Source organism: Oncorhynchus clarkii, chromosome 28, assembly GCF_045791955.1.
Source record: "Oncorhynchus clarkii lewisi isolate Uvic-CL-2024 chromosome 28, UVic_Ocla_1.0, whole genome shotgun sequence".
Lineage (NCBI taxonomy): Eukaryota > Metazoa > Chordata > Actinopteri > Salmoniformes > Salmonidae > Oncorhynchus > Oncorhynchus clarkii.
Window position 1 is genome coordinate 7,747,077 of NC_092174.1, and position 27,267 is coordinate 7,774,343.

Consider the following 27,267-nt stretch of genomic DNA (forward strand, 5'->3'; position numbering starts at 1 on the left):
CAGACCAGCTGGCCGGTGTGTTTACGGACATATTCAATCAATCCCTATACCAGTCTGCTGTTCCCACATGCTTCAAGAGGGCCACCATTGTTCCTGTTCCCAAGAAAGCTAAGGTAACTGAGCTAAATGACTACCGCCCCGTAGCACTCACATCCGTCATCATGAAGTGCTTTGAGAGACTAGTCAAGGACCATATCACCTCCACCCTACCTGACACCCTAGACCCACTCCAATTTGCTTACCGCCCAAATAGGTCCACAGACGATGCAATCTCAACCACACTGCACACTGCCCTAACCCATCTGGACAAGAGGAATACCTTTGTGAGAATGCTGTTCATCGACTACAGCTCGGCATTCAACACCATAGTACCCTCCAAGCTCGTCATCAAGCTCGAGACCCTGGGTCTCGACCCCGCCCTGTGCAACTGGGTACTGGACTTCCTGACGGGCCGCCCCCAGGTGGTGAGGGTAGGCAACAACATCTCCTCCCCGCTGATCCTCAACACTGGGGCCCCACAAGGTTGCGTTCTGAGCCCTCTCCTGTACTCCCTGTTCACCCACGACTGCGTGGCCACGCACGCCTCCAACTCAATCATCAAGTTTGCGGACGACACAACAGTGGTAGGCTTGATTACCAACAACGATGAGACGGCCTACAGGGAGGAGGTGAGGGCCCTCGGAGTGTGGTGTCAGGAAAACAACCTCACACTCAACGTCAACAAAACTAAGGAGATGATTGTGGACTTCAGGAAACAGCAGAGGGAACACCCCCCTATCCACATCGATGGAACAGTAGTGGAGAGGGTAGCAAGTTTTAAGTTCCTCGGCATACACATCACAGACAAACTGAATTGGTCCACTCACACAGACAGCATCGTGAAGAAGGCCCAGCAGCGCCTCTTCAACCTCAGGAGGCTGAAGAAATTCGGCTTGTCACCAAAAGCACTCACAAACTTCTACAGATGCACAATCGAGAGCATCCTGGCGGGCTGTATCACCGCCTGGTATGGCAACTGCACCGCCCTCAACCGTAAGGCTCTCCAGAGGGTAGTGAGGTCTGCACAACGCATCACCGGGGGCAAACTACCTGCCCTCCAGGACACCTACACCACCCGATGTCACAGGAAGGCCATAAAGATCATCAAGGACATCAACCACCCGAGCCACTGCCTGTTCACCCCGCTATCATCCAGAAGGCGAGGTCAGTACAGGTGCATCAAAGCTGGGACCGAGAGACTGAAAAACAGCTTCTATCTCAAGGCCATCAGACTGTTAAACAGCCACCACTAACACTGAGTGGCTGCTGCCAACACACTGACACTGACTCAACTCCAGCCACTTTAATAATGGGAATTGATGGGAAATGATGTAAATATATCACTAGCCACTTTAAACAATGCTACCTTATATAAATGTTACTTACCCTACATTATTCATCTCATACGCATACGTATATACTGTACTCTATATCATCGACGGTATCCTTATGTAATACATGTATCACTAGCCACTTTATACTATACTATGCCACTTTGTTTACATACTCATCTCATTTGTACATACTGTACCCGATACCATCTACTGTATCTTGCCTATGCTGCTCTGTACCATCACTCATTCATATATCCTTATGTACATATTCTTTATCCCCTTACACTGTGTACAAGACAGTAGTTTTGGAATTGTTAGTTAGATTACTTGTTATTACTGCATTGTCGGAACTAGAAGCACAAGCATTTCGCTACACTCGCATTAACATCTGCTAACCATGTGTATGTGACAAATAAAATTTGATTTGATTTAATGGAGAGGAAAGCGAAGCTAGCTTTGCTATGGAGAAAAGTTTTGAAGTTGAAGACTTCTCCTGTCGTGGAATATTCTAATCAAGTGAGAGAGACTTTCTCATTTCTTCAAACAATCATCTTTATTTAATATTGATTAATTATTGCAACGATGAAGCTGGTCGACCGCACACTCTTAAGTGTGTTGCAGAGAGTTTAACCTCACCGACAATCCTGGTTCTTATATAAACTCAGCAAAAAAAGAAACGTTCTCTCACTATCAACTGTGTTAATTTTCAGCAAACTTAACATGTGTGAATATTTTTATGAACTTAGCAAGATTCAACAACTGAGACATAAACTGAACAAATTCCACAGACATGTGGCTAACATAAATTGAATAATGTGTCCCTGAACAAAGGGGGGTCAAAATCAAAAGTAACAGTGTGGCCACCAGCTGCATTAAGTACTGCAGTGCATCTCCTCCTCATGGACTGCACCAGATTTGCTGTGAGATGTTACCCCACTCTTCCACCAAGTCACCTGCAAGTTCCCGGACATTTCTGGGGGAATGGCCCTAGTCCTCACCCTCCGATCCAACAGGTCCCAGACGTGCTCAATGAGATTGAGATCCGGGCTCTTCGGTGCCTAGATTATTATATATGTGTGTGTGTGTGTGTGTAATTATATATGCTTAATAAAGAGAATAGATTCAGGCCGGTGACACCGTTACTATGAAACTGCCAGCTGTGTACGTTGCTGAATGCTTGCTAACAAGTGTTGTTATTTTCTGCCAAAGCCATATTATATATTTTTGATTGATGTATTTTTTAACTAGATCAGTCAGTTGAGAAAAAATATTATTATTTACAATGACAGCCTAGGAACAGTGGGTTTACTGCCTTGTTCAGGGGTAGATCGACATACTTTTACCTTGTCAGCTCAGGGATTCGATCTACCACTAGGCTTGCCGTTCCTTAGCTAGCTACAGTATCAGTATCAAATAATTTATCTAACTAAATATAAATGTTGATATTAGTTAGCAGGGGTCTTTACTTCAACATTATTGTGTTTTGATGGATTTCCAATAGGGTTAGGGTTAGGGTTAGACCTCTGGTAGACCCCTTTTCCATCTGTTTGACTTGAAATCAAAGCCTTTGCTAATGCCCGATTTTTTTTTCGGGTGAATATGGTTGAAAAATGTATCTATGCCTTCATTTCCCAAAAATATAGTCTCTTAGCTTTCATTTGAAGCCCAATTTGACATTTTCCAATTAACTTTACATTTTGGTGCTAATGGGTCCTTTTACATGGAAATGACACTTTATGAATGTTCAACATTTGTTACTGTGAAGCAGTAATGTTATGCCAACTAATGTTTTGTGAAGAACTGATGTTTGATGACGGACTGAGGTTATAGTCTGTCCCCTCTGCCAGTACTATGGGCCGACGGGTCTGAAGGGAGATGTTGGTGTCCCAGGCCCTCCCGGACCACAGGGATACCAAGGACCAGATGGGTTGCCAGGTCCAGTAGGCATAGGACCTCTTGGCCACCCAGGATCCAAAGGCAATAGTGGGGTACCAGGTCTACCTGGCATAGCTGGCTACCCAGGTAAAGCAAAACACTTGCATGCACACACCACCTCTCATTGAAGCCATGAAGTACCCCGGCAGACCGGGGTACTGCAAGCTGTTGTTTTTTCGAAAGCAGAATCCTCCCCTATAGTCATTGTGAAAATTGCAATCTTCTTGGGCAATATTTGTGTAAATAAACAACAAATGTGAAGACGATCATGGAAACAATAATTACTTCTATTACACCAGAACAGTCAGAAGTTTACATACACTTAGGGTGGAGTCATTAAAACTCGTTTTTCAACCACTCCACAAATTTCTTGTTAGTTAACAAACTATAGTTTTGGCAAGTCAGTTAGGACATCTACTTTGTGCATGACACATGTAATTTTTCCAATAATTGTTTACAGACAGATTATTTAACTTATAATTCACTATTCCAGTTGGTCAGAAATTTACATACACTAAGTTAACTGCCTTTAATAAACAGATTGGAAAATTCCAGAAAATTATATCATGCTTTAGAAGCTTCTAATTGACATCATTTGAGTCAATTGGAGGTTTACCTGTGGATGTATTTCAAGGCCTAGCTTCAAACTCATCATGGGAAAATCAAAAGAAATCAGCCAAGACCACAAGTCTGGCTCATCCTTGGGAGCAATTTCCAAACGCCTGTTGGTACCACGTTCATCAATAACAAACAATAGTACGCAAGTATAAAGACCATGGGACCACGCAGCCGTCATACCGCTCAGGAAAGAGATGCATTCTGTCTTCTAGAGATGAACATACTTTGGGGCAAAAAGTGCAAATCAATCCCAAATCAACAGCAAAGGACCTTGTGAAGATGCTGGAGGAAACAGGTACAAAAGTGTCTATATCCACAGTAAAACAAGTCCTATATCGACATAACCTGAAAGGCCGCTCAGCAAGGAAGAAGCCACTGCTCCAAACCCGCCATAAAAAATCCAGATTACGATTTGCAACTGCACATGGGGACAAAGATCATACTTTTGGAGAAATGTCCTCTAGTCTGATGAAACAAAAATAGAACTGTGTGGCCATCATGACAATCGTTATGTCTGGAGGAAAAAGGGGGAGCCTTGCAAGCCGAAAAACACCATCCCAACCTTAAAGCACGGGGTGGCAGCATCATGTTGTGAGGGTGCTTTGCTGCAGGAGGGACTGGTGAACTTCACTAAATAGATGGCATTATGAGGGGGGAAAATGATGTATATATATTGAAGCAACATCTCAAGACATCAGTCAGGAAGTTAAAGCTTTAAAGCTTGGTCGCAAATGGGTCTTCCAAATGGACAATGACCCCAAGCATACTTACAAAGTTGTGGCAAAATGTCTTAACCTCTGGGATATTCAGGACGCGGTAGCGTCCCACCTCAACAACAGCCAGTGAAAGTGCAGGGCACCAAATTCAAAACAACAGAAATCTCATAATCAAAATTCCTCAAGCATACAACTATTTTACACTATTTTAAAGATAAACTTCTCGTTAATCCAGCCACAGTGTCTGATTTCAAAAAGGCTTTACGGCGAATGATTTGATGATCTATATCAGGTGACACTCATAGGACTTCATGTTACACAATACATGTATGTTTTGTTCGATAAAGTTCATATTTATATCCAAAAATCTGAGTTTATATCGGCATGTTATGTTCAGTAGTTCCAAAACATCCGGTGATTTTGAGAGCCACATCAATTTACAGAAATACTCATCATAAATGCTGATGAAAATACAATTGTTATACATGGAACTTTAGATAAACTTCTCCTTAATGCAACCGCTGTGTCAGATTTCAAAAAAGCTTTACCGAAAAAGCACACCATTAAATAATCTGAGTACAGTGCTCAGACAACAAAACAGCCAAACAGAAATCCGCCATGTTGTGCAGTCAACAGAAGTCAGAAATAGCATTATAAATATTCACTTACATTTGATGATCTTCATCAGAATGCACTCCCAGGAATCCCAGTTCCACGATAAATGTTTGATTTGTTCGATAAAGTCCATAATTTATGTCCAAATACCTCCTTTTTGTTTGCGCATTTAGTACACAATCCAAGCGAAAGTTCAGACGAAAAGTTATATTACAGTTCGTAGAAACATGTCAAACGAAGTATAGAATCAATCTTTAGGATGTTTTTATTATAAATCTTCAATAATGTTCCAACCGGAAAATTCCTTTGTCTGTAGAACTGCAATGGAACTGCAACTCTCACGTGAACGCGCGTGGTCAGCTCATGGCACTCTGCCAGACCTCTGACTCATTCAGCTCCCATTCCCCCCTCCTTCACAGTAGAAGCATCAAACAAGGTTCTAAAGACTGTTGACATCTAGTGGAAGCCTTAGGAAGTGCAATATGACCCCATAGACACTGTATATTCGATGGGCAATGAATTGAAAAACTACAAACCTCAGATTTCCCACTTCCTGGTTGGATTTTTTCTCAGGTTTTTGCCTGCCAAATGAGTTATGTTGTACTCACAGACATCATTCAAACAGTTTTAGAGACTTCAGTGTTTTCTATCCAAAAATGCATATTCTAGCTTTTATGGCTGAGTAGCAGGCAGTTTACTCTGGGCACCTTTTTATCCAAGCCACCCAATACTGCCCCCAGTCTCAAAGAAGTTAAGGACAACAAAGTCCAGGTATTGGAGTGGCCATCACAAAGCCCTGACCTCAATCCCATAGAAAATCTGTGGGCAAAACTGAAAAAGCGTGTGCGAGCAAGGAGGCCTACAAACCTGACTCAGTTACACCAGATCTGTCAGTAGGAATGGGCCAAAATTCACCCAACTTATTGTGGGAAGCTTGTGGAAGTTTACCCGAAACGAATCATTTAAAGGCAATGCTACCATATACTAATTGAGTGTATGTAAACGTCTGACTTACTGGGAATGTGATGAAAGAAATACAAGCTGAAATAAATCATTCTCTCTACTATTATTCTGACATTTCACATTCTTAAAAATAAAGTGGTGATCCTAACAGGCCTAAGACTTTTACAAAGATTAAATGTCAGAAATTGTGGAAACTGAGTTTAAATATATTTGGTTAAGATGTATGTAAACTTCCAATTTCAACTGTATGTCCTTCAATTATTTATTTTTTTAATTGCAGGATAATTTAGTGGCTTATAGCAGCAGCTTGCAGTACCCAGGTTGACCAACTTGAGATACTCAATGAGGGGGCAACATAGTGCTAGCCTGCAACGTCGCTTCCTGGAGTAGCTCAAACGCATGTTATGTCTTGAAAATCTCCCCCATGAGACGCCATCTTAGTCACTAAAATCAACTTACTTGGCTTCAAATGCGCTATTGAGTCTTTGCATAGGAATGAATGGTGTCACGTGATCTATGGTTTTGACCATCCATATACAGTCCATGGCTCACACATACACTTGTACCACATTTGAGCCTCCTTTGCGTATATTATACTCTTTAATTGTGTGTGTGTCTATGATGACTGTCTTCCTGATAATTGCCCCTATTTATGCTGATGGTCCGACCCAATGTTCTCCCCCCCCTCTATCCCCACCAGGTCAGAAAGGTGAGCCCAGCAAAAGAGTGGCTTACCAGGGAGTCCCAGGCCCACCAGGACAGATGGGTCTGCCTGGGTTACAGGGCCCCCCAGGTGAGCAACCAAAATGGGGCCCTAACCACAGCATGAGAGGGGTGGCTGGAGGTCTATACTACGCTGAGCTTGGTGGCATTTCCAAACCGATATGCTTTGTTACAACGGTTAAACGGAGCAAATCATCTTTGGTTCCAGGCTAGAACTGAAATGCCACCAAACTCCATGTTGTGTGGAGCCACTCCGACCCAAATTGAAGTTTTGCTTTTAGTAGCTTTACTGCATTAGCACCTGACAAAGACCGTTATGATCAAAACATGATAGGAAATAATCATTGAGTTGAGTTTGTCCACACAGGTCCTCGTGGTAGTGTTGGTTTACATGGAGTACATGGTTACCAGGGGGAGAAAGGAGACAGTGGTGGATTCTCCACCCTGGGAGGACGAGGACCCACTGGAACGAAAGGTGAGTCATGCCTACATCTCTTTTAAATATACATTTGACATTGTATTCATGTTTTTTTCAAAATGTTACATCCAGTTACTTGTGAATGTATGTGTGTGTGCATTTGTTAGTAGGACTTGTGTTGCTGTCTGTCTCCTAGGTGACAAAGGGCACCCGGGACCCCCAGGTACCTCTGGAAGCGGCTACCCTGGCCGACCCGGCACACTGGGAATCCCTGGGGTTCCAGGGTCAAAGGTCAATACTGAACACCAAACCTGCCATGTTTGTCTGTCGAACTATGTCTGTCATTACCCATTCATCCACCCACCATTCCATCCTTTCATCCATCTAGCCTTCAAAATTCCCTCAGTCGGTCCATCCATCCCGCTAACCATTATGCATCCTTCCATCTACTTTCAGGGTGATGTTGGGTTTGGGGCCCCAGCTCCAGTCGGCCCTAAAGGTTTCCAAGGTGGTGTTGGGGCCCGGGGACCTCCAGGAGACCCAGGGCTACTGGGACGACCGGGGAATCCAGGACCAATAGGCCTCAATGGGTCACCAGGCCCCAAAGGTACTTACTGTACACACAGATGGACACAGAGATAGGACAGGGTCAGACAAGACTCAGACACGGGATGGGCATGGGACACACACACACAGATACAGATGTGGGACACACCCACATTTTGCAAAATCCATTTCTATCACACACTTCACTTAAGCTCTCTGAACGATTTCATCCACACTCAACAGCATACACACAGATGCATTTACATACTGGTGCATATACTCCCAAAGCAGTTATGGCCTTGTCTGTTTGTAGGAAGTAAAGGTGTGGTAGGTTCCCAAGGACCACCTGGTTACGCACATACTGACTGTACAGGAGCCACAACCGGACCACCTGGTCCGCCAGGACCAGCAGGCAGACCCGGACCTCCAGGTGAGCCCATGGAGCCTGCTAATGTCCCCACATCATGTCAGAAAATACATCTTTCTTCAAGGCATTTCACTCATTTTCTTTCATTCTTGATTATTCTTATGTGGCTTCTTCCCGTTGTCTTCTCTCTTCCTTCTCTTTCACCACTGTGTGCACCATGTGATTTCAACATGGATAATTGAGTAATATTTGGTTGAGACATTGATCAATCAGATTACAATCTATATTCACCCATTCAAAAAGACAGCCACAAGATAGTTGCATTTCCACTGTGTTATCACTGTGCTTTCAAACATCTAAAAGCACCACCAAATTCCAATGGGGAAACAATGTCAGCTTTTTGGTCAAATTGTCACCCAAATGTCTATCACTGCGATTTCAACCATTTTAAAAGCCCAGCAAAGTTCAAATGGGAATACATTGTCAGATACTTTCATTATTTATATGACAGATTGTGTTGTCGCTGTGCTTAATCTAATAGCAGAACCAAATGACTTCGATTACAGCTGAGGTTACATTAAAAGTACATGGTGCAAGTGATCAGATTATTACAGCAAGTGTGAAGATTGTGTGCTGGAATTTTTTGATGTCTGTGCTTTTCTAATAACTCATTTCTGTGTCCTATTCATGTGCTTTTCTATTAACCGTTTTCTGTGATCATGCAAGTGACTGACTGTACAAATCCTCACTATCAGTAGCTGGCAGTACGCCCAGACCTTTGTTTTTAGAACAAAAGATATCTCAGTGTCAAGGTCTCAGCTTAGAGAGAAGAAGACTCGGGAGGTATTGGTCTGTCACATGTTATGAAACAAAATAGTAATGATGAATTAATTATGCTAAATCATGTGAATATAACTTGTCTGTGTATAGCTGTATATAAGACAACTGCTGGGACTGCCCCAGCAGAGCTCCTGATTGACGTGTACTATGGTGCATTGAGTTGGTTGGAACCTCTCCAGCGCGCTGATAATAAAGGATGATTCATTTAAGATTGACTTCGAGTGTCCCTGGTGGTAATTTCCACGACATGGTGTTGAATTTCCACAGACCTGCGATGACCTATGCATGCTAATTTGAACATTCACACTTTATATGATTACATCAGAAGAAATGTATAGCTAATGACCTTAAAATGAGTAACACATCCATGGTCACATTTTAAGATTTAATGTTACATTAGTGTGTTTGTAAGATAGCCTTAACTTTATGCTGGTCACTATACTATAAAAGTAATATTGAATTGTGTTTCGTTGACAAACGCAACTAAATATAATTATTTAACGGAGATTTATCTACTGCTTGGATAGTTCCACCTGTGCCACTGACTAATTAATTCCAGTTTCTCTACAAATGAATAATTGATATGTTGGATTCACGTTTCCATCTCAACCAAAACTCTGTTAAAAAATAGGATCAAATCAAATGTTAAATGCACTTTAAAAAGGTTCATTGTATTTAGTCCTATACTTTAACTTAGATTTTTGGTTGAGTATGCAACATCGTTTATTCATTGTAGACAAAAATGGAATTAAAGCCAGACTAAATCAGTGGCACAGATGAAACTATCCAAGCAAAAGAAACATCTCCGTCAAATGTTGATATCTGGTTGTATTTACAACCAAACGTAATTCTATCAGGAATCAAAGTAAGACCCAGATGCAGACTGTCGGAGTAACAATATTTAATGTTCCAACAGGGACAAGCAGAAGACAGGTCAAGGCAGGCAGAGGTCGGTAATCCAGAGGAAGCCAGAGGTACAGGTCGGCGGGCAGGTTCAGGGTCGGGGGCAGGCAGAGGTACAGGTCGGCGGGCAGGTTCAGGGTCGGGGGCAGGCAGAGGTACAGGTCGGCGGGCAGGTTCAGGGTCGGGGGCAGGCAGAGTGGTCAGGCAGGCAGGCACAGAGACCAGAAAACATGCAAGGTTCAAAACCAGGAGGACTAGCAAAGAGAAATAGAAAGCAGGAGCAAGGGAAAAACGCTGGTAGACTTGAAAACATACAAGACGAACTGGCCCAGAGAGACAGGAAACACAGGGATGAATACACTGGGGAAAACAAGCGACACCAGGAGGGGGTGGAGACAATAACGAGACAGGTGAAACAGATCAGGGCGTGACAAATTCAACATCACTACATTTAAAATCAACCAGAGCTTGACATCCTAGTCCTATTGTATTGTCTATTTGTAGTTGAATTGAAACAATAGCTGTTGATGACTGCAAATGCTATATAGCATCAAATCCTATATATTTAAATAACATCATTGATGAAAAGAGTGATCAAGAATGGTTACATTTAATTTGCTCTGTTAAAGCTACCCTTTGGAATGACTTCAATAGTAACAGTAAATCTGTTTAGTTTTTAAGTAGCGATCTCGCAACAATCATTCTCACAATAGAACGTTGGTAATAGTCATTGACAAATATAAATCATTTAGCAGGGATTGGATTAAGAACCTGGATAGGAGACCAAAGGGTGCCCAGACTATAGTTTTTAGTTTTTTTTTGATAATGGATATAACGTTGAAGATCTGAAATTGTTTTAAAAGTACAAATTCAACATATTTTATTCAAGGTTTTTCTATGTTTAAATTTGGTTAGCATGATGACAATCCTGTGGTTGAAATTTCACCCTCAAAACAAAAGTTTATGTTGATTACTTTTTAAAATCCACTGTCTATTCCATGTAGATTCCACATCACAATACGTTGTCAAATTACATTGTTTGGCTCTCATCCACTAATCGACCACTGTCCCTCCCCTCATCCAGGTTTAAATGGACCGACGGGTGCGCTTGGGGCCCCTGGCGCTCCAGGTTTTGGACGTTCAGGCCCGACTGGTGACCCTGGGCCCCCTGGGGTCTCCGGACCCGGAGTGCAGGGACTAGATGGACAGAAGGGAGGCAGAGGGAGAGATGGGTTAACAGGCACACCAGGTACATTAACAGAACGGACACATTCAACACATTGGTAACACTTCAAAGCTAACAGATATAATGTGCTAAGATATGTTATAAGCATGTATGAGCATTTATATTATACTGTCTTATTATATGGATGAGCAAAGTTACAGTGGTCTCAAATGAAAGAATGTTCTTGTCTATGTAATGTCTGTCCCTGTTTGTTGTTTGTGTCTGATGCATCCCCATAGCCCTAATAGGAAATGCACCTAGGGGACAAATGTGTCTGGTTACAGGATCCTAGGCTTGTTGTAATTTTTTGACAAAAACTGTTCTTTACATTTTATAAAAGTACAGTTGGAGCTTCAAAATAGTATATCATACACTGCAATTTGAGAAAGTAATGGGAAAGTAATGCTGCTTTGAAAATGTAAAAACGGGTTTACCAACTTTTGAGATCAAATGTTTTATAAACTGAACAAAAATATAAACGCAACATGAAATAATTTCAACGATTTTACAGAGTTACAGTTCATATAAGGAAATCAGTCAATTGAAATATATTCCTTAGGCCCTAGTCTATGGATTTCACATGACTGGGAATACAGATATGCATCTGTTGGCTCACAAATACTTTTTTTTTAAAGGTAGGGGCGTGGATCAGAAAACCAGTCAGTATCTGGTGTGATCACCATTTGCCTCATACAGCTCAGCACATCTCTTTTGCATAGGGTTTATCAGGCTGCTGATTTGTGGCCTGAGGAATGTTGTCCCAATCCTCTTCAATGGCTGTGTAAAATTGCTGGATGTTGGTGGGAACTGGAACACGCTGTCGTACAGCATCCTAAACATGCTCAATGGGTGACATGTCTGGTGAGGCTGCAGACCAGGGAAGAACTGGGAAATGTTCAGCTTCCAAGAAATGTGAACAGATCCTTGCGAAATGGGGCTGTGCATTATCATACTGAAACATGAGGTGATGGCGGCAGATGAACGGCACGACAATGGGCCTCAGGATCTCATCACGTTATCTCTGTGCATTCTAATTGACATCAATAAAATGCAATTGTGTTCATTGTCCGTCGCTTATGCCTGCCCATGCATAACCCCACCACCATGGGGCAATCTGTTCACAAGGTTGGCATCAGCCAACCGCTCGCCCACACGATGCCATACACGCTGTCTGCCATCTGCCCGGTACAGTTGAAACCGGGATTCATCCGTGAAGAGCACACTTCTCCAGTGTGCCAGCGGCCTGTCGAAGGTGAGCATTTGCCCACTGAAAGTCCTGAGGTGGTCCTGAGCTAGCGTGGTTACACGTGTTCTGCGGATGTGAGGCCGGTTTGACGTACTGCCAAATTCTTTAAAACTACATTGGAGGCGGTTTATGGCAGTGAAATGAACATGACATTTTCTGGTAACAGCTCTGGCGGACATTCCTGCAGTCAGCATGCCAATTGCGTGCTCCCTCAAAACTTGAGAAATCTGTGGCATTGTGTTGTGTGGCAAAACTGCTAGTTTTAGAGTGGCCCTTTATTGTCCCCAAGCACAAGGGCTCCTGAGTGGCTTAGTGGTCTAAGGCACTGCATCTCAGTGCTAGAGGCGTAACTACAGACACCCTGGTTCGAAGTCAGGCTGTATCACATCTGGGCCGTGATTGGGAGTCCCATAGGGCGGCGCACAATTGGCCCAGCGTCGTCTGGGTTGGCTGGTGTTGGCCGTCATTGTATATAAGTATTTGTTCTTGCCTAGTTAAAGGTTCAATTTAGAAAAATCCACACCTTTCAGGTGGATTATCTTGGCAAAGGAGAAGTGGCCACTAACAGGGATGTAAACAAAATTGGAGAGAAATAATATTTTTGTGCATATGGAACATTTCTGGGATCTTTTATTTCGGCTCATGAAACATGGGACCAACAGTGTTGCATTTAGATTTTTGCTCAGTGTATGAGGCGACAGTACAGAATGTCACCTTTTCATTTAAGGGTATTTTCATATATATCTATTTTACCTTTTAGAAATGAAAGCATTTTATGTATCTAGTACCCCTATTTGAAGGTGTGAAATTCACTTATAGTGTATTAAAGCAGTCAAAAGTTTAGTATTTGGTCCAGTCACAAATAAAGTTTGATTAAATGTAATCTGCAAAGACATTGAGTGTTCCAGTGTCATTACATTTAGTTAGTCTAATGCCTCACAGGGACCTAAGTAATTGATTTTTTACTACTAAAGTAGCTGATGTTACCTACCACAGGTCCTCGAGGTGATCCTGGGCTGAATGGAAGATCTGGATCGGGCCCTGACGGATTCCCTGGATCTGGAGGACAACCCGGCCCCAGAGGTCACACATATGTACAGACAAGCCTTACACACATGGGCGTGCGCTCACACAGACACACACACTCACAAGTACCATATATACTGTAAAACACAATGATGATAAACGTGATGATGACGATACTGATATACAGTATAAGGATTATTATGCTGTGTGTTTCTGGGCAGGGTCGGATGGCCGTGATGGGGATAAAGGCCATAGAGGTGTACCAGGCCCTGTGGGGGACAAAGGAACCACAGGCCCTTCTGGACCAGCACCTATCACAGACTTATATGGGCTCCCAGGGGACCCTGGAAAGCTTGGTGAGCACCATAGAGACTCTGCGATGAATTCAATCAAACACACAATTCAGTATTTACGCAGTTTGTGTAAAAAACTACTACTACTACTACTATGAGGTATACTCAGCTCACCGGTACAGTGGGCAGATGTTTCCAGTTGTCAGAGTGCAAATACACAAGGACACTGTGCAAAAAAATACTATGACAGGTTCCATTTGAATCACGGACCAAAAAATGTAATCAAATATTGTGAGTAATATGGTCATTTAATGTGGATTATCTGTTGTACAATAGGTCTGCTTGGTTTTCCTGGTGCAAGAGGAGACCCTGGATATCCTGGACCAAAAGGCATTGATGGGAGGGATGGTGACCCAGGAAAACATGGGCCTATAGGTGTGTGTGTGTGTGTGTGTGTGTGTGTGTGTGCGCGTGCGCACGTGCGAAAATGACATTTCCTGCTTTGTGGTGGTGACTGTTTTGGTTGGGTTATTTTGCCTAAAAACCATACCTATATATACACTACCATTCAAAAGTTTGGGGTCACTTAGAAATGTCCTTGTTTTTGAAAGAAAAGCAATATTTTTTGTCCATTAAATAACATCAAATTGATCAGAAATACAGTGTAGACATTGTTAATATGGAATATCTACATAAGCGTACAGAGACCCATTATCAGCAACCATCATTCCTGTGTTCCAATGGCACGTTGTGTTAGCTAATCCAAGTTTATAATTTTAAAATAATAATTGATCATTAGAAAACCCATTTGCAATCATGTTAGCACAGCTGAAAACTGTTGTGCTGATTTAAAGAAGCAATAAAACTGGCCTTCTTCAGACTAGTTGAGTATCTGGAGCATCAGCATTTGTGGGTTCGATTACAGGCCAGAAACAAAAAACTTCCTTCTGAAAGTTTTTGGCAGGTAGCTTAGTGGTTAGAGCGTTGGACTAGTAACAGAAAGGTTGCAAGATCGAATCCCCGAGCTGACAAGGTAATAATCTGTCGTTCTGCCCCTGAACAAGGCAGTTAACCCACTGTTCCTAGGCCGTCATTGAAAATAAGAATTTGTTCTTTAACAGATTTGCCTAGTTAAATAAAGGTAAAATAAAAAAAACTTGTCAGTCTATTCTTGCTCTGCGAAATGAAGGCTATTCCATGCGAGAAATTGCCAAGAAACTGAGGATCTCTTGCAACACTGTGTACTACTCCCTTCACAGAACAGCACAAACTGGCTCTAACCAGAATAAAAAGAGGAGAGGGAGGCACCGGTGCACATCTGAGCAATAAAACAAGTACATTAGTGTGTCTAGTATGAGAAACAGACGCCTCGCAAGTCCTCAACTGGCAGGTTCATTAAATAGTACCCGCAAAACATCAGTCTCAATGTCAACAGTGAAGAGGCAACTCCGGGATGCTCGCCTTCTAGGCAGAGTTCCTCTGTCCAGTGTCTGTGTTATTTTGCCCGTCTTTATATTTTCTTTTCATTCACCAGTCTGAGATATGGCTTTTCTTTGCAACTCTGCCTAGAAGGCCAGCATCCCGGAGTTGCCTTTTCACTGTTGACATTGAGACTGGTGTTTTACAGGTGCTATTTAATGAAGCTGCCAGTTGAGGAAAAAGTATTTTTATTCTGGTTAGAGCCCGTTTGTGCTGTTCTGTGAAGGGAGTAGTACACAGTGTTGCACGAGATCCTCAGTCTTCATTTCTCAGAACAAGAATAGACTGACAAGTTTCAGAAGTTATTTATTTCTAGACATTTTGAGCCTGTAATCGAACCCACAAATGCTGATGCTCCAGATACTTAACTAGTCTAAAGAAGGCCAGTTGTATTGCTTCTTTAATCAGACAACAGTTTTCAGCTGTGCTAACATAATTGCAAAGGGTTTTCTAATGACCAATTAGCCTTTTAAAATGATAAACTTGGATTAGCTAACACAATGTTAGCACAATGTTAGCTAAAAAAGTCTGAAGGCTTATTTCCATTGTGATCCTCTTTGGCAAACAAGATGGCAGGTGGGCAAGATTGACATTGCACACGCTGTTCACACAAATGTAATAAAAAAAGCACTAAATTAAAAATATTTATAACATAATCAATAGTACAGCGGTGCCCAGAGGTAAAGCAAAGTTCAGCATTACAGACACACACTCAACCTCCTGTATGTAGACTCAGCACAAGAAGCGGCACGCTATCAATCAAGGTAGTCACTATCGATCAAGGATAAAGTGGGAGTGGTAATTGTCCGGAACCTGATTTTCAGAAGACAGAACCATCAACAAGAGTTCACACAGAGTTCAGCTATACTATAATAGCTGAACTAATGCTAATGAACCCACCGGAACCCTAAAGTACATGAACCGAGTTTAACCGGATACATTTCAGGGTTACATTATTTTATTTTTTTCAAATAATAATTTAAAATTAGCTTAATAATCTTAAGAATGACTTAAGACAAATAAATCACACTGCCGATACCGGTGGTAAAACATATTGATGATAGCAAATTCATAATAAATCATATTCCAATCTGATAAGGCGATTATGCAGATGGTGCACTTTTTATGCTTTCTAGCAAAGCATTCCTCAATGTTAGGAGCCCTGCAGAAGCCCTACCACCCATGGGCTATTAGGAACCACTGATACAGGGCAGCTTTCCAACCCTGTGGAGGTGGAGGATGGGCTGAACAAACCCAGTGACACCACACACCTGTGTCATCATTGTAACCTAATGCAGCTCATCCTAAGGATTATGGACATGCAAAACAAATAGAAGGATGACTGTGCAATGTGCACTTAACCCCGTTATTTACCTTTCTCCGAAAAAAAAAATAGAAAAGGACATTCTCTAAATAAAATGTGTGTGCTTGCTTGTCTTGGAATATTTTTTTACTTGTGAAATAAATGTCAGTGGGGTTAAACAACATGTGCAGTGGAAGTGGTAATGACTGCAGTAGTCATTCAATTGGTAGTGACTTCAGCAGGAGTAGTAATAGTAGTAACTGTTTTAGTATGCTTTATAGCAAGAGTATGTCAGATTTCTAGAGTAAAAATAAATAAATCATAACAAGGACACTAATGACGTGTGTATGTTAGGTCCCCCAGGTGATCATGGAGCCGATGACCTATATTCAGTAGGAGGACCAGGCCCATCTGGACCCAGGGGAGATATTGGGAGCATGGGTTTACCAGGTAACTAACACACACGCACACAATGACACACACACTCACAGATGTGCACGCACACACACACTCCCTCACACACACAATCACAAAAAGTATTCTTGTATGCTTGGCATACTGCATCGCATACCAGCTTATGATATCATACTGAAAATGGTTCAAATGAATTAAAAGCCAATTGATTATGTTCTTATTGAGTTGTGTCGATGTAATCTTTTAGGTCCCCATGGAATAAAGGGAGTTCTGGGTTACCATGGAGGCCTGGGACAAGACGGTAGACCCGGTCCATACGGGCCTAAAGGAACTAAAGGAGAGCCTAGTTATGCTCAACCAGGCCGCATAGGACCACCTGGACAAAAGGTGTGTTCAACAAACAGAACCACAGTCTATTACCAGCAATTCAAATCACTGCCACTGTGCAACACAACACTGTAAAACTACAGATACCAATTAAACACCAGGGTGACTGTTCCTTGGCTCTGATAACACCCTTCTCTCTCTGTGTCTCTTTTTCTCTTTCTCTCTCCCTTCCCTCCGCCTTCTCTTTAGGGCGAGCCAGCCTTGTGTGACAGCCATGGTTCCAAGGGAGAGAGAGGCTCTCCTGGTTGCGCAGGTCGTCCAGGCTCCCAAGGGCCCACTGGAGCCAAAGGAGACCCAGGACATCATGGACATCATGGTTACTACCACTGAAATACTAGTAATGATAGTTATGATAGATGATTATGAGGATAATGTTATTTCTTTCCATCTTTCTTTCTGTGATCCAGGACCCCTAGGTCCTGCAGGGCCACCAGGTACCGATGGTCCTCCAGGCCCCCCAGGACCCACTCCGTCATATGGAGCTCCAGGTCAGAACGTCACTAAGGTTTATTCAGGAAATACTGTATATCAATGAAAATACAGTATGTGTATGTTTTTGTGTCTCTATGACTTATGTGTATATGTTTTTGAGGTGTCTGACCATATCCTCTTTCATAGGACAACCAGGGTTACCTGGCCCTCCTGGTCTCTGTGGTCCTAAAGGTAACCAGGGTCGCGATGGCATTCCTGGACCTGCTGGTCAGAAGGGAGAGACATGTAAGACAGACTCCTTGACTTCTACTTGCGTTGTGTTTATATCTACACTTCTTGCCCCATGCATATGTAATAATTTGACATTTTGTGGATATAATATATCTTCTGTGCTCTCTCTAGTGATTGTGGGGTCGACTCCTGGCCTACGTGGAGAGAATGGACAGCCAGGTGAGTCTCAGACTGATGACATCATTCCTATACCTTCAGACATGTACCACTGGCTCAACATTTCAATTTGTTATTGGTGTTATTAATTAGAATTGGTTCTGTAATAAACTTGTAATAAACTTGGCTCCGTTCATGGCTAAAATTGATGTAATTGGCTAAAATGGTTTGTTTTCTGTTTCCCTATAGGTCCAAAGGGAGATGTGGGTTTTCCTGGCCCCACTGTTTTGGGGCCCCCAGGGTTTACTGGAGACCAAGGCATTGAAGGACCCCAAGGTCCTCGTGGTGAGCCTGGGCACCGAGCCATTTGTCTCAAGGGGCTGAAAGGAGACACTGGTCCTCATGGCAGACCTGGAAGCCCTGGTGAGGACGCACTGTTCTTTGTGGCTTTGAACACCAACTCTGTCACTGATTAGCTCTATACCTGAATCTAATTGAAACTGTGTCAGTTGTGCTGACACAAACTCTACCCTTGAATCAAATTCAATCTCTATCCTTGACTCTGTAGGCCAGTACAGAGAATGTGCTTCTTAGTCAATTACTAGGTTCAAACTCATTATGAACAACTGTCCCTGATTCACTCACACCATTGGTTAGTTTTAACTCACTCATTCAACCTCTTCAAACTCTTATTCCTCCTGACTAACCAAAACAAAATAGTTATGACTTGGTAAGTCAAACTCTATCTCTGACTCTAACTCAACCTCTCCCTTATTCCCACCGGCCCTGAATGCTGCTCTACCAAAACATGCCTCTGACTGAAATTATGACACATTTAGGGTCTTTCTGTCTGCAGGGCGACGGGGTCCACGGGGACAGCCAGGGTCTGGAGGTTATGGATATAAAGGGGACAGGGGAGACACGGGCTCTCCAGGGGGCCGAGGCTTCGACGGGCCCAGAGGGGACCCAGGGCTTCCAGGGCCATGGGTGAGTCACTCCATTGAAGAGTACAAGACCAACTAAATGTTGTTTACGTTTTGGGATATCCCTTGAACGCTGGAAAATATAGGTGTTATAAGTAATTATATGTATAATTTGAAGTATTGAATTATTGCTTGAATTGCTTTCTACCCCCTAGGGACCAAGAGCCATCCCTGGACCTCCAGGACCAATAGGTGACCCAGGTCACCCTGGACCCCCAGGATTCCCCGGTAATCTTATTGCATCGACAACAATCCTCTGCATTGTCATTTTTTATTTACAAAAAAACAAATCAGTCATTACACCATAGTATTGAGTGTGGCCAGGTGTTTATCCTGACCATGAAGAACACTGGGTTCTAGTTCTAGGGCAAAGAGTTTTCCCTAGTAAGGTCACATGCTCTGGGAATACTCCATGTGTTGTAGCCATCAACATGTCATCCCTAGGTTTTTTAGTTATGACATGCTAGATAGTGTGTGATGTGTGTGTGTGTGTAGGAAATGTGTTTGGTTTGTTTCAATTGAGATATTTTGACCACAAGTCTGATACCACTATGATGACACCAAATGTGTTTGATGGATCGTTTTGGCCTTCTTCTAATGCCTCTTAAGGGGAAAGTATCCAAAAAGGAATTTGATTAAGTTACTGTGTTTGGGTAATCCAAACGTTAAGTTACTGATTACAATTTTGGACATGTGCTTGTAACTGTAAAGTATTACATTTCGAAAGTAACCTTACCCAACTGTGTGTGGTGCAGTTGGTGATTCAGTGTATCTTGATGAACTGTGTTGTTTTAGGTGAGACGGGTGATCATAGTTATAACCCCGGCACGAAAGGACCAAACGGGGCCAAAGGCCGGCCAGGACCACCAGGTCAATATTTAACACTCAACATTCAACTTTAACAACTCAACATTTAACACTGAAACCTGTACATTTAACACTGAAATCTGTACATTTAACACTGAAAACCATTGGGTCAATATTCAATTTGTCAATGCATCCTAACTCTAAACGGAATCTTGAGCAGAATTTATTCTCAAGTGGTTAGTCAAAACGAATCAAAGTTTTTTTTTCATGCACATCTACAGGTCGTCCAGGGCTTGACGTGTCTGGACAAGTGAGATTCTATCAAGGGGATCCAGGCCCACTTGGTCTCCCCGGGAACCAAGGACTTCCAGGTCCAAGTGGGCTGCCAGGACGGCCAGGATTTGCAGGTTCACTATCCTTTTATCATCTGCAACTACAAGCCACATGGTCAGGCCAACCGTGGTTCACTTCAACCAAATGTCACATTCTTTCTTACGAATGAAATAGTCTATGGGGAAGGAGTGAATTCAACCTATGCCATGTCTTAGCCTGTGGGGACCGGCATGCTAACATTAGCACAATAGCTCCTACTTTAGCTTTGGCTAACTAAATTGCTTACCAAAATCAAGTGTTCCCTCTCACTGCCAGGCCCCACGGGCCCGAAGGGTCAGCATGGACACAGCCCTCCAGGCCTGCCTGGGTTCCCTGGACGCAAGGGGGACAAGGGATCACCGGGACGGACAGGTATTTATATACATGTGTGTGGCAGTGATCCTGTTGAACATGAGGCGAACAGTTGGAAAACATGTATTTTATCTAAGTGTTTTGGCTCTGGCAGGGCCGGTGGGCTACCAGGGGTCTCCGGGACAGAAGGGTTCTCGTGGCCCGTGGGGCTCCAGCACGGCAGGCCTGGCTGACAGTTTCCTGCTTGCCCGACACAGCCAGACGATCAGAGTGCCTGACTGCCCCAGAGGTACCACCCTCATCTACTCTGGATACTCTCTGCTCTTCATCAATGGCAATGAGAGAGCCCACGGACAAGACCTAGGTAAACAGCATGGAGACACACATTAATACTAATGAGGCACACACACACACACTGCTCAACACAACAACAAAAAACTCACCAAACGCAGAGCGGTTGTATTCATAGGTTGCACCTCCGTCACTCGGGCGCGTCATGCCATTGGTCTGAACGTTCTCAAGCTGGCCTCTACCAGCGGCACAACAGTGGTGCTCTAAAGTCATGATAAGCCCAGTCGTTCTGGGCGGAGTGTCTAAATTACACTATAGTGCCTGGAAATACAATGGCATTGCTAAAGTAGTCAAATATTTAGTAGGAAGCAGCATTACCATGTTATTAAATTTACTTTAGACAGATGGCAATGTTGTCATTAGCTAGCAAAGTTTGTTAAAAAAATAAATAAAAGGCTAGGCATGACAAAAGGTTTTCCTACAATTTTTTTTGCCTCCTTTTGAATGTCATTGTATTTCCAAGCAAAGATTTTGATGAAATCTTAGACGATGCATTGAGTAGAATGCATCAGCCCAAAATGAAAGTTCAAAACAATATTGTGATGAAACATGCAACCCGTGAATAGGTGTAAGTTATCAATATGGTGAAATTCTTACAAAGCATATCAAAAGGCAGTGTGGTGTTAATAGCATATTGGTTAATACCTAACGCATCCAATCATCTCAGATCTAGAGGGTACAGTTCAATTTGGGATTGAGCAATGTAGTTTCTAAAATTGTTAACTCGGCACTCTTACTTTTCCTGTTAATTTGACATCGTCTCTCTTTGATGACCTCACCACTGCCCCCCCCCCCCCCCAGGCTCCATGGGCAGCTGCCTACCACGTTTCTCCACCATGCCCTTCTTGTTCTGTGACACGGACAACACCTGTCGCTACGCCGCCCGCAACGACTACTCCTATTGGCTGTCGACGGAGAAGCCCATGCCTCGCAGCATGGACCTAATCAGAGGAGATGAGATAGGGAGCTACATCAGCAGGTACACAGCCCTGGGAGGAGGAACAGACACACACACACATACTTGCAGGCTAATAAAATACAGGGTCTCTACAGTTTGCCCTCTTTATTTTGGAACACATTTTAACGTGTTGCACAGAAGTGACACTACGCTACACTTGTTGGTGGTGTGTGATTTAGGTGTTCAGTGTGTGAGGGCAGCTCCAATGCCATCGCCATCCACAGCCAGACCACCCAGACCCCAGACTGTCCTCGTGACTGGGAATCCCTCTGGCCTGGATACTCCTTTGTCATGGTAACGACCTGCTCCGTATAGTATATCGATATACTGTTTAATGTCTGTACCTGCAGTGCCTTCAGAAAGTATCCACACCACTTGACAGGTTCCAACATTTTTGTTGTGCTACAGCCTGAATTCAAAACAGATTCAATCGTTATTTTTCTCTCTCCCTTCTACACACTCACCCATAATGACAAAGGGAAATCATATTTTTTAGAAATGTTTGCACATTTATTGAAAAGGAAATACATAAATATACATTTGCAGAAATATTCACAGCCCTGAGTCAATACTTTGTAGAAGCACCTTTGAGTCGCCTTGGGTATGTCTGTATCAGCTTTGCACATCTGGATTTGTGGTTGAATGATAATGATACGAATGATAATGCTGCAAATTAAGCATCATAGTAGGAGCATAATGTTGCGCACTCCATTGTGACCATTCAAAACTCAATGTAGCTCACTCTACCTTCTCTATACTTCTCTCCTCTTCACTTCTTCTGCCCCATCCTGCCCTTCACCGTGTCATCTCTTTCCTCTGTCCCTTTCTCCTCATCTCTGCTTGTTTTCTATACTCCTCTCCACCTTTCCATACCCCATTGCTCCTCATCTCTCTTCCTCCCAGCAAACGGGTGCGGGTGCTGAGGGGTCGGGGCAGCCGCTAGTCTCCCCAGGCTCGTGCCTGGAACACTTCCGCCAGGTCCCCTTCATCGAGTGCCACGGCCGGGGAACCTGCAACTACTTCCCAGACTCCTACAGCTACTGGCTGGCCTCGCTCGACCCGAACCGCATGTTCAGGTTAGAATCATCACCTCAGAGATCGATTCAGTGTCTATACAATACGATCAGCGGTGTAGTAAAAAAAAAATGCGTAGAAGATGTAGCGAGCGTTACTTTATTCACCGCGAACGGTGATTAGCGTTTAGCCACCAATTGTTTTTTGTTAGCTTTGCTTTTCAGTAGAGTGCTTTTTAGTTGTTCCGTTTTTATTGTTATTCTTTTGTTTTTTTTATCCTCTTATGTTTGTTGTGTAGTAAATATTTCTGTTTTTATTTTCATTGTTTTCATTCGTTTTTTCCTGTGAAGCAGATTGTGTTGCATTCCATGTCTGAGATATGCTGTATAAATAAAGCTTATATTTATGGCCACATACAGGGATGTGTTCTTTTCAATGCCTGTACAGCATTGTCTTTTTATCAACTAGTTATTTATGTTTTGTGACAGTGTTTAGTATCATTCTAATACTTTTAGGGTAGTTTAGGTAATTCTGCCTCTACAGATTCCGTCTGGCCTTACCTATACACCACACTAAACTCCTCTTCTTTGATCTCCTCACCTGCAGTAAGCCTGTGCCCCAGACTGTGAAGGGACGTCTTCTAGAGAATGTCATCAGTCGTTGCCGCGTCTGCAGGAAACCCTATTGAACATTGCCAGGGGCCGGAACAAGAGTTGGGTAAATTACCATCGGGAGGAGGGGCTAAGGAAATTGACTGACAGGTAGTGTAGATCAGTGGTCAGTAGCACTTTATTTTATGGTACTGTTTCCACTATTATTTAATAGGAGTTTATTTGCTAACAACAGCTACTTTCTGGTATTTTCTTCAAGAATTCACCACACTGTAACTACCTGGTATTGAATGGTTGTTTTGCTGAATCCCAAATAAGTCATTGTCACGGTTGTCGTAAGAACGGGACCAAGGCGCAGCGGATGTTGAGTTCCACATATTTATTTCAAAGTGAAACTTAAAGTAAAAACAATAAATCAATAAACAAACAACGAAATGTGACTACGTGGTGCACATGCACAAACACAAAACAATATCCCACAAACACATGTGGGAAAAATAGCTACTTAAATATGATCCCAATTAGAGACAACGATTACCAGCTGCCTCTAATTGGGAATCATACAAGACACCAACATAGAAAAATTAAACTAGAACGCAACATAGAAATAGTAAACTAGAATAGCCCCTAGTCATGCCCTGACCTACTACACCATATAGAAACACGGGCTCTCTATGGTCAGGGCGTGACAGCCATGCATATGTTATTAATGTGAAATCACCATAACAATACCTTGTTATTTTCTGTACTGTAAAATAAAGTGCTACCCTCACTCCGGGTCTTGAAGGGTACGGATGTGGAACGGTTTTAATTGTTTTTGTGTGTGATCACCTTGTCCTCAGCCATCAGCCATGTTTCTAAGGAACTGTGTGGTTAGAGTATGTCCGAAAGAACACCCCATTATAAAGACATTGCAATATGATTATTATCCCATCATTGTTAAAGTCCCATCAAAGTAACGGTTCATTTTACACTGACTGAGGCTGTATGCAGGGTAATACACTACCACCACAGGTCACCACATGGTGTCCAACAAACTTTGGTTCAAATGGCATTGGTTTTCTTTGAAAATACTTTAGCTGAGAGTGGTAGAGCCTGCCTGGACTGCCAGGTGGCAGGGATTGCACTTTTGGGACTATTCCATTAGTTCGATTTTACCAGACAAGCTCAATTGAGTGTTTTGAAGCTGTCTAATACTATTTTAACCCATGTCTGGTACCAAGTCCAACATACATGGCTGACCAGAGAGACTAATCATGACCTCCATACGGGGGTATTCAGACAATAGCTTGGTTTGTGTGGTTAATGACACAGGAAATATACTTGCCTTCATAACACTGTCATTCAGACTGACATAAAACATGTAATTCAGACTGACATAGTGACAGTATGTCGTTAAAGCTAGAATCCTGAATTGAAACCATAACAAAGCGGTCACCCCAGTTCTGTTTTGGTAAAAAGCTGTGGGATGGACCTGGATAAATGTAACCCCTCTCAAATTAATAGACAGAGCTATGGATGCATCATTGATATCAAAATTCTACTTTTAGCCATATTTTGACGCTATACACATTTTCACACTGTTGGAACCTTTCCAGTTCAAAAAGGTTCCTTAAGGAACCCCCGTGTTTCAAACCGGAACCTTTTTGTGATGGAGGGGTTCCATTTTTTCCCCTTTTTAATAACATACTGTAGAGGTGGTAGCCCATCAGAACATTGAAGCCGTGGCTTATTTGAAGTGTGGCTTTCAGGTAGTTCTTTCAGACCACCGGTTAGAATAAATGTAATTCCTGTTGATGTTAAGTTTGTACACTGCAACAAAAAAGTCCTTGAATATTTATGCATATTACATATTCTAATAATAATAACATTGCTTATTTAGTATAGTAATAAAGTGGTAACTAACCCGCAGCTTGTGTTGGGGTTTGGCGTCTTTTTATTGTTTTCATGTGATTGTGATGTTTTATCAACTGCACTCGATCGTCAGTGTTTAATCATAGCAATTAAGTTGTGGAACTTTTAAGTATATTTGCAAGCACACATAGACTCAGCTTTGACAATGCAAACAAGGGAAATGCGGTGGGATGCAGTGGTGATTGAAAGCAATGAGGAATAAACTTCCCTTGCCGACTACTCTGCCAATCAATGCCCAATCCTTGAAGGGGAAAGTGGACGAGCTAACGGCTAACCTGCGCTACCTGCATGACTACCGGGACACCTACATCCTGGCAATCACTAAGAGCTGGCTGTATGATCGGGTGAATAACAGCGAAGTGGAGCCAGCTGGTTTCACTATGATCAGACAGGAGCGAGACCCTGCTACTAGTGGGAAACATCACTGTTTACTGATCAGGGACCAGACGTTGAACTGCTGTCGCTGTCCCTACAATCCCATTTACCTGCCCTGTGAGTTCCCACAATTGTTTTGCAACTATAGATATCTGGACTAGGCCTATATTTTCATTGAGGGATGAAATGAGTGGCCTATGAATACATCAAAATAACATATTTTATTTAATTGGTAACCTCTTGTAGAGAAGCAATTGTACACTCGAGGTTGTGCTGATCTACGGTACTCTGCTCCTCCTCGTACTCTACCTATGACCGCTTCACAGACATGCTAAAAAAAGTTGTTTAACAAGCCCTCTCGTGTACAATTGCTTTACTACATACCGTACATCCTAAAGCAAACACAGCCAAAGCTTCAAATATAAAGGATGGTTTATTGTACTCGGGAACTGTTACGCTTGAAAGTTAACAAAACACTTTGTTTAGGATATCTACATTATTTCAGCTATTGCACTGAAGTAGATTGTAACGATCGTTGTTGGAAGGATGGTCGGACCAAGATGCAGCGTGGGGTAGGTTAATCATTTTTATTTATGATAACCGGCACAAAACAAGAAAGAGTAACAAACGAAACGTACAGCTTTGTAGGGCTAAAAAGCAACGATACAAAAAGAAAAGGTTGCCTAAATATTTATTTTTTATTTCACCTTTATTTAACCAGGTAGGCTAGTTGAGAAAAGGTTCTCATTTACAACTGCGACCTGGCCAAGAAAAAGTATAGCAGTGTGAACAGACAACAACACAGAGTTACACATGGAGTAAACAATAAACAAGTCAATAATACAATAGAAAAAAAGAAAAAAAGAGTCTATATACATTGTGTGTAAAAGGCATGAGGAGGTAGGCGAATAATTACAATTTTGCAGATTTACACTGGAGTGATAAGTGATCAGATGGTCATGTGTGGTGTGCAAAAGAGCAGAAAAGTAAATAAAAAAAAACAGTATGGGGATGAGGTAGGTAAATTGGGTGGGCTATTTACCGATGGACTATGTACAGCTGCAGTGATCGGTTAGCTGCTCAGATAGCAGATGTTTAAAGTTGGTGAGGGAGATAAAAGTCTCCAACTTCAACGATTTTTGCAATTCGTTCCAGTCACAGGCAGCAGAGAACTGGAAGGAAAGGCGGCCAAATGAGGTGTTGGCTTTAGGGATGATCAGTGAGATACACCTGCTGGAGCGCGTGCTACTGGTGGGTGTTGCCATCGTGACCAGTGAACTGAGATAAGGCGGAGCTTTACCAAGCATGTACTTGTAGATGAACTGGAGCCAGTGGGTCTGGCGACGAATATGTAGCGAGGG

At 42.6% G+C, this 27,267-nt stretch overlaps 1 protein-coding gene across 1 annotated transcript in view; it reads left to right on the plus strand.

Moving 5' to 3' along the window:
- LOC139387545 (collagen alpha-3(IV) chain-like) overlaps window positions 1-25,427 on the plus strand; it is a 66,636-nt gene extending 41,209 nt beyond the window's left edge. The window contains exons 26-52 of the mRNA XM_071133849.1: window positions 3,221-3,395; window positions 6,921-7,013; window positions 7,311-7,418; window positions 7,558-7,652; window positions 7,818-7,968; window positions 8,221-8,337; window positions 11,102-11,266; window positions 13,485-13,571; window positions 13,736-13,870; window positions 14,144-14,242; window positions 16,944-17,039; window positions 17,251-17,390; window positions 17,580-17,706; window positions 17,798-17,878; window positions 18,009-18,107; window positions 18,225-18,272; window positions 18,459-18,632; window positions 19,066-19,196; window positions 19,348-19,420; window positions 19,988-20,062; window positions 20,281-20,406; window positions 20,648-20,743; window positions 20,838-21,047; window positions 21,836-22,013; window positions 22,172-22,286; window positions 22,896-23,068; window positions 23,613-25,427. Coding sequence (XP_070989950.1) covers window positions 3,221-3,395; window positions 6,921-7,013; window positions 7,311-7,418; window positions 7,558-7,652; window positions 7,818-7,968; window positions 8,221-8,337; window positions 11,102-11,266; window positions 13,485-13,571; window positions 13,736-13,870; window positions 14,144-14,242; window positions 16,944-17,039; window positions 17,251-17,390; window positions 17,580-17,706; window positions 17,798-17,878; window positions 18,009-18,107; window positions 18,225-18,272; window positions 18,459-18,632; window positions 19,066-19,196; window positions 19,348-19,420; window positions 19,988-20,062; window positions 20,281-20,406; window positions 20,648-20,743; window positions 20,838-21,047; window positions 21,836-22,013; window positions 22,172-22,286; window positions 22,896-23,068; window positions 23,613-23,694 — 3,249 coding nt within the window. The 3' untranslated portion in view covers window positions 23,695-25,427. The remainder of the gene's footprint in view (window positions 1-3,220; window positions 3,396-6,920; window positions 7,014-7,310; window positions 7,419-7,557; window positions 7,653-7,817; window positions 7,969-8,220; window positions 8,338-11,101; window positions 11,267-13,484; window positions 13,572-13,735; window positions 13,871-14,143; window positions 14,243-16,943; window positions 17,040-17,250; window positions 17,391-17,579; window positions 17,707-17,797; window positions 17,879-18,008; window positions 18,108-18,224; window positions 18,273-18,458; window positions 18,633-19,065; window positions 19,197-19,347; window positions 19,421-19,987; window positions 20,063-20,280; window positions 20,407-20,647; window positions 20,744-20,837; window positions 21,048-21,835; window positions 22,014-22,171; window positions 22,287-22,895; window positions 23,069-23,612) is intronic.
- The last annotated feature ends 1,840 nt before the right edge of the window (window positions 25,428-27,267 follow it).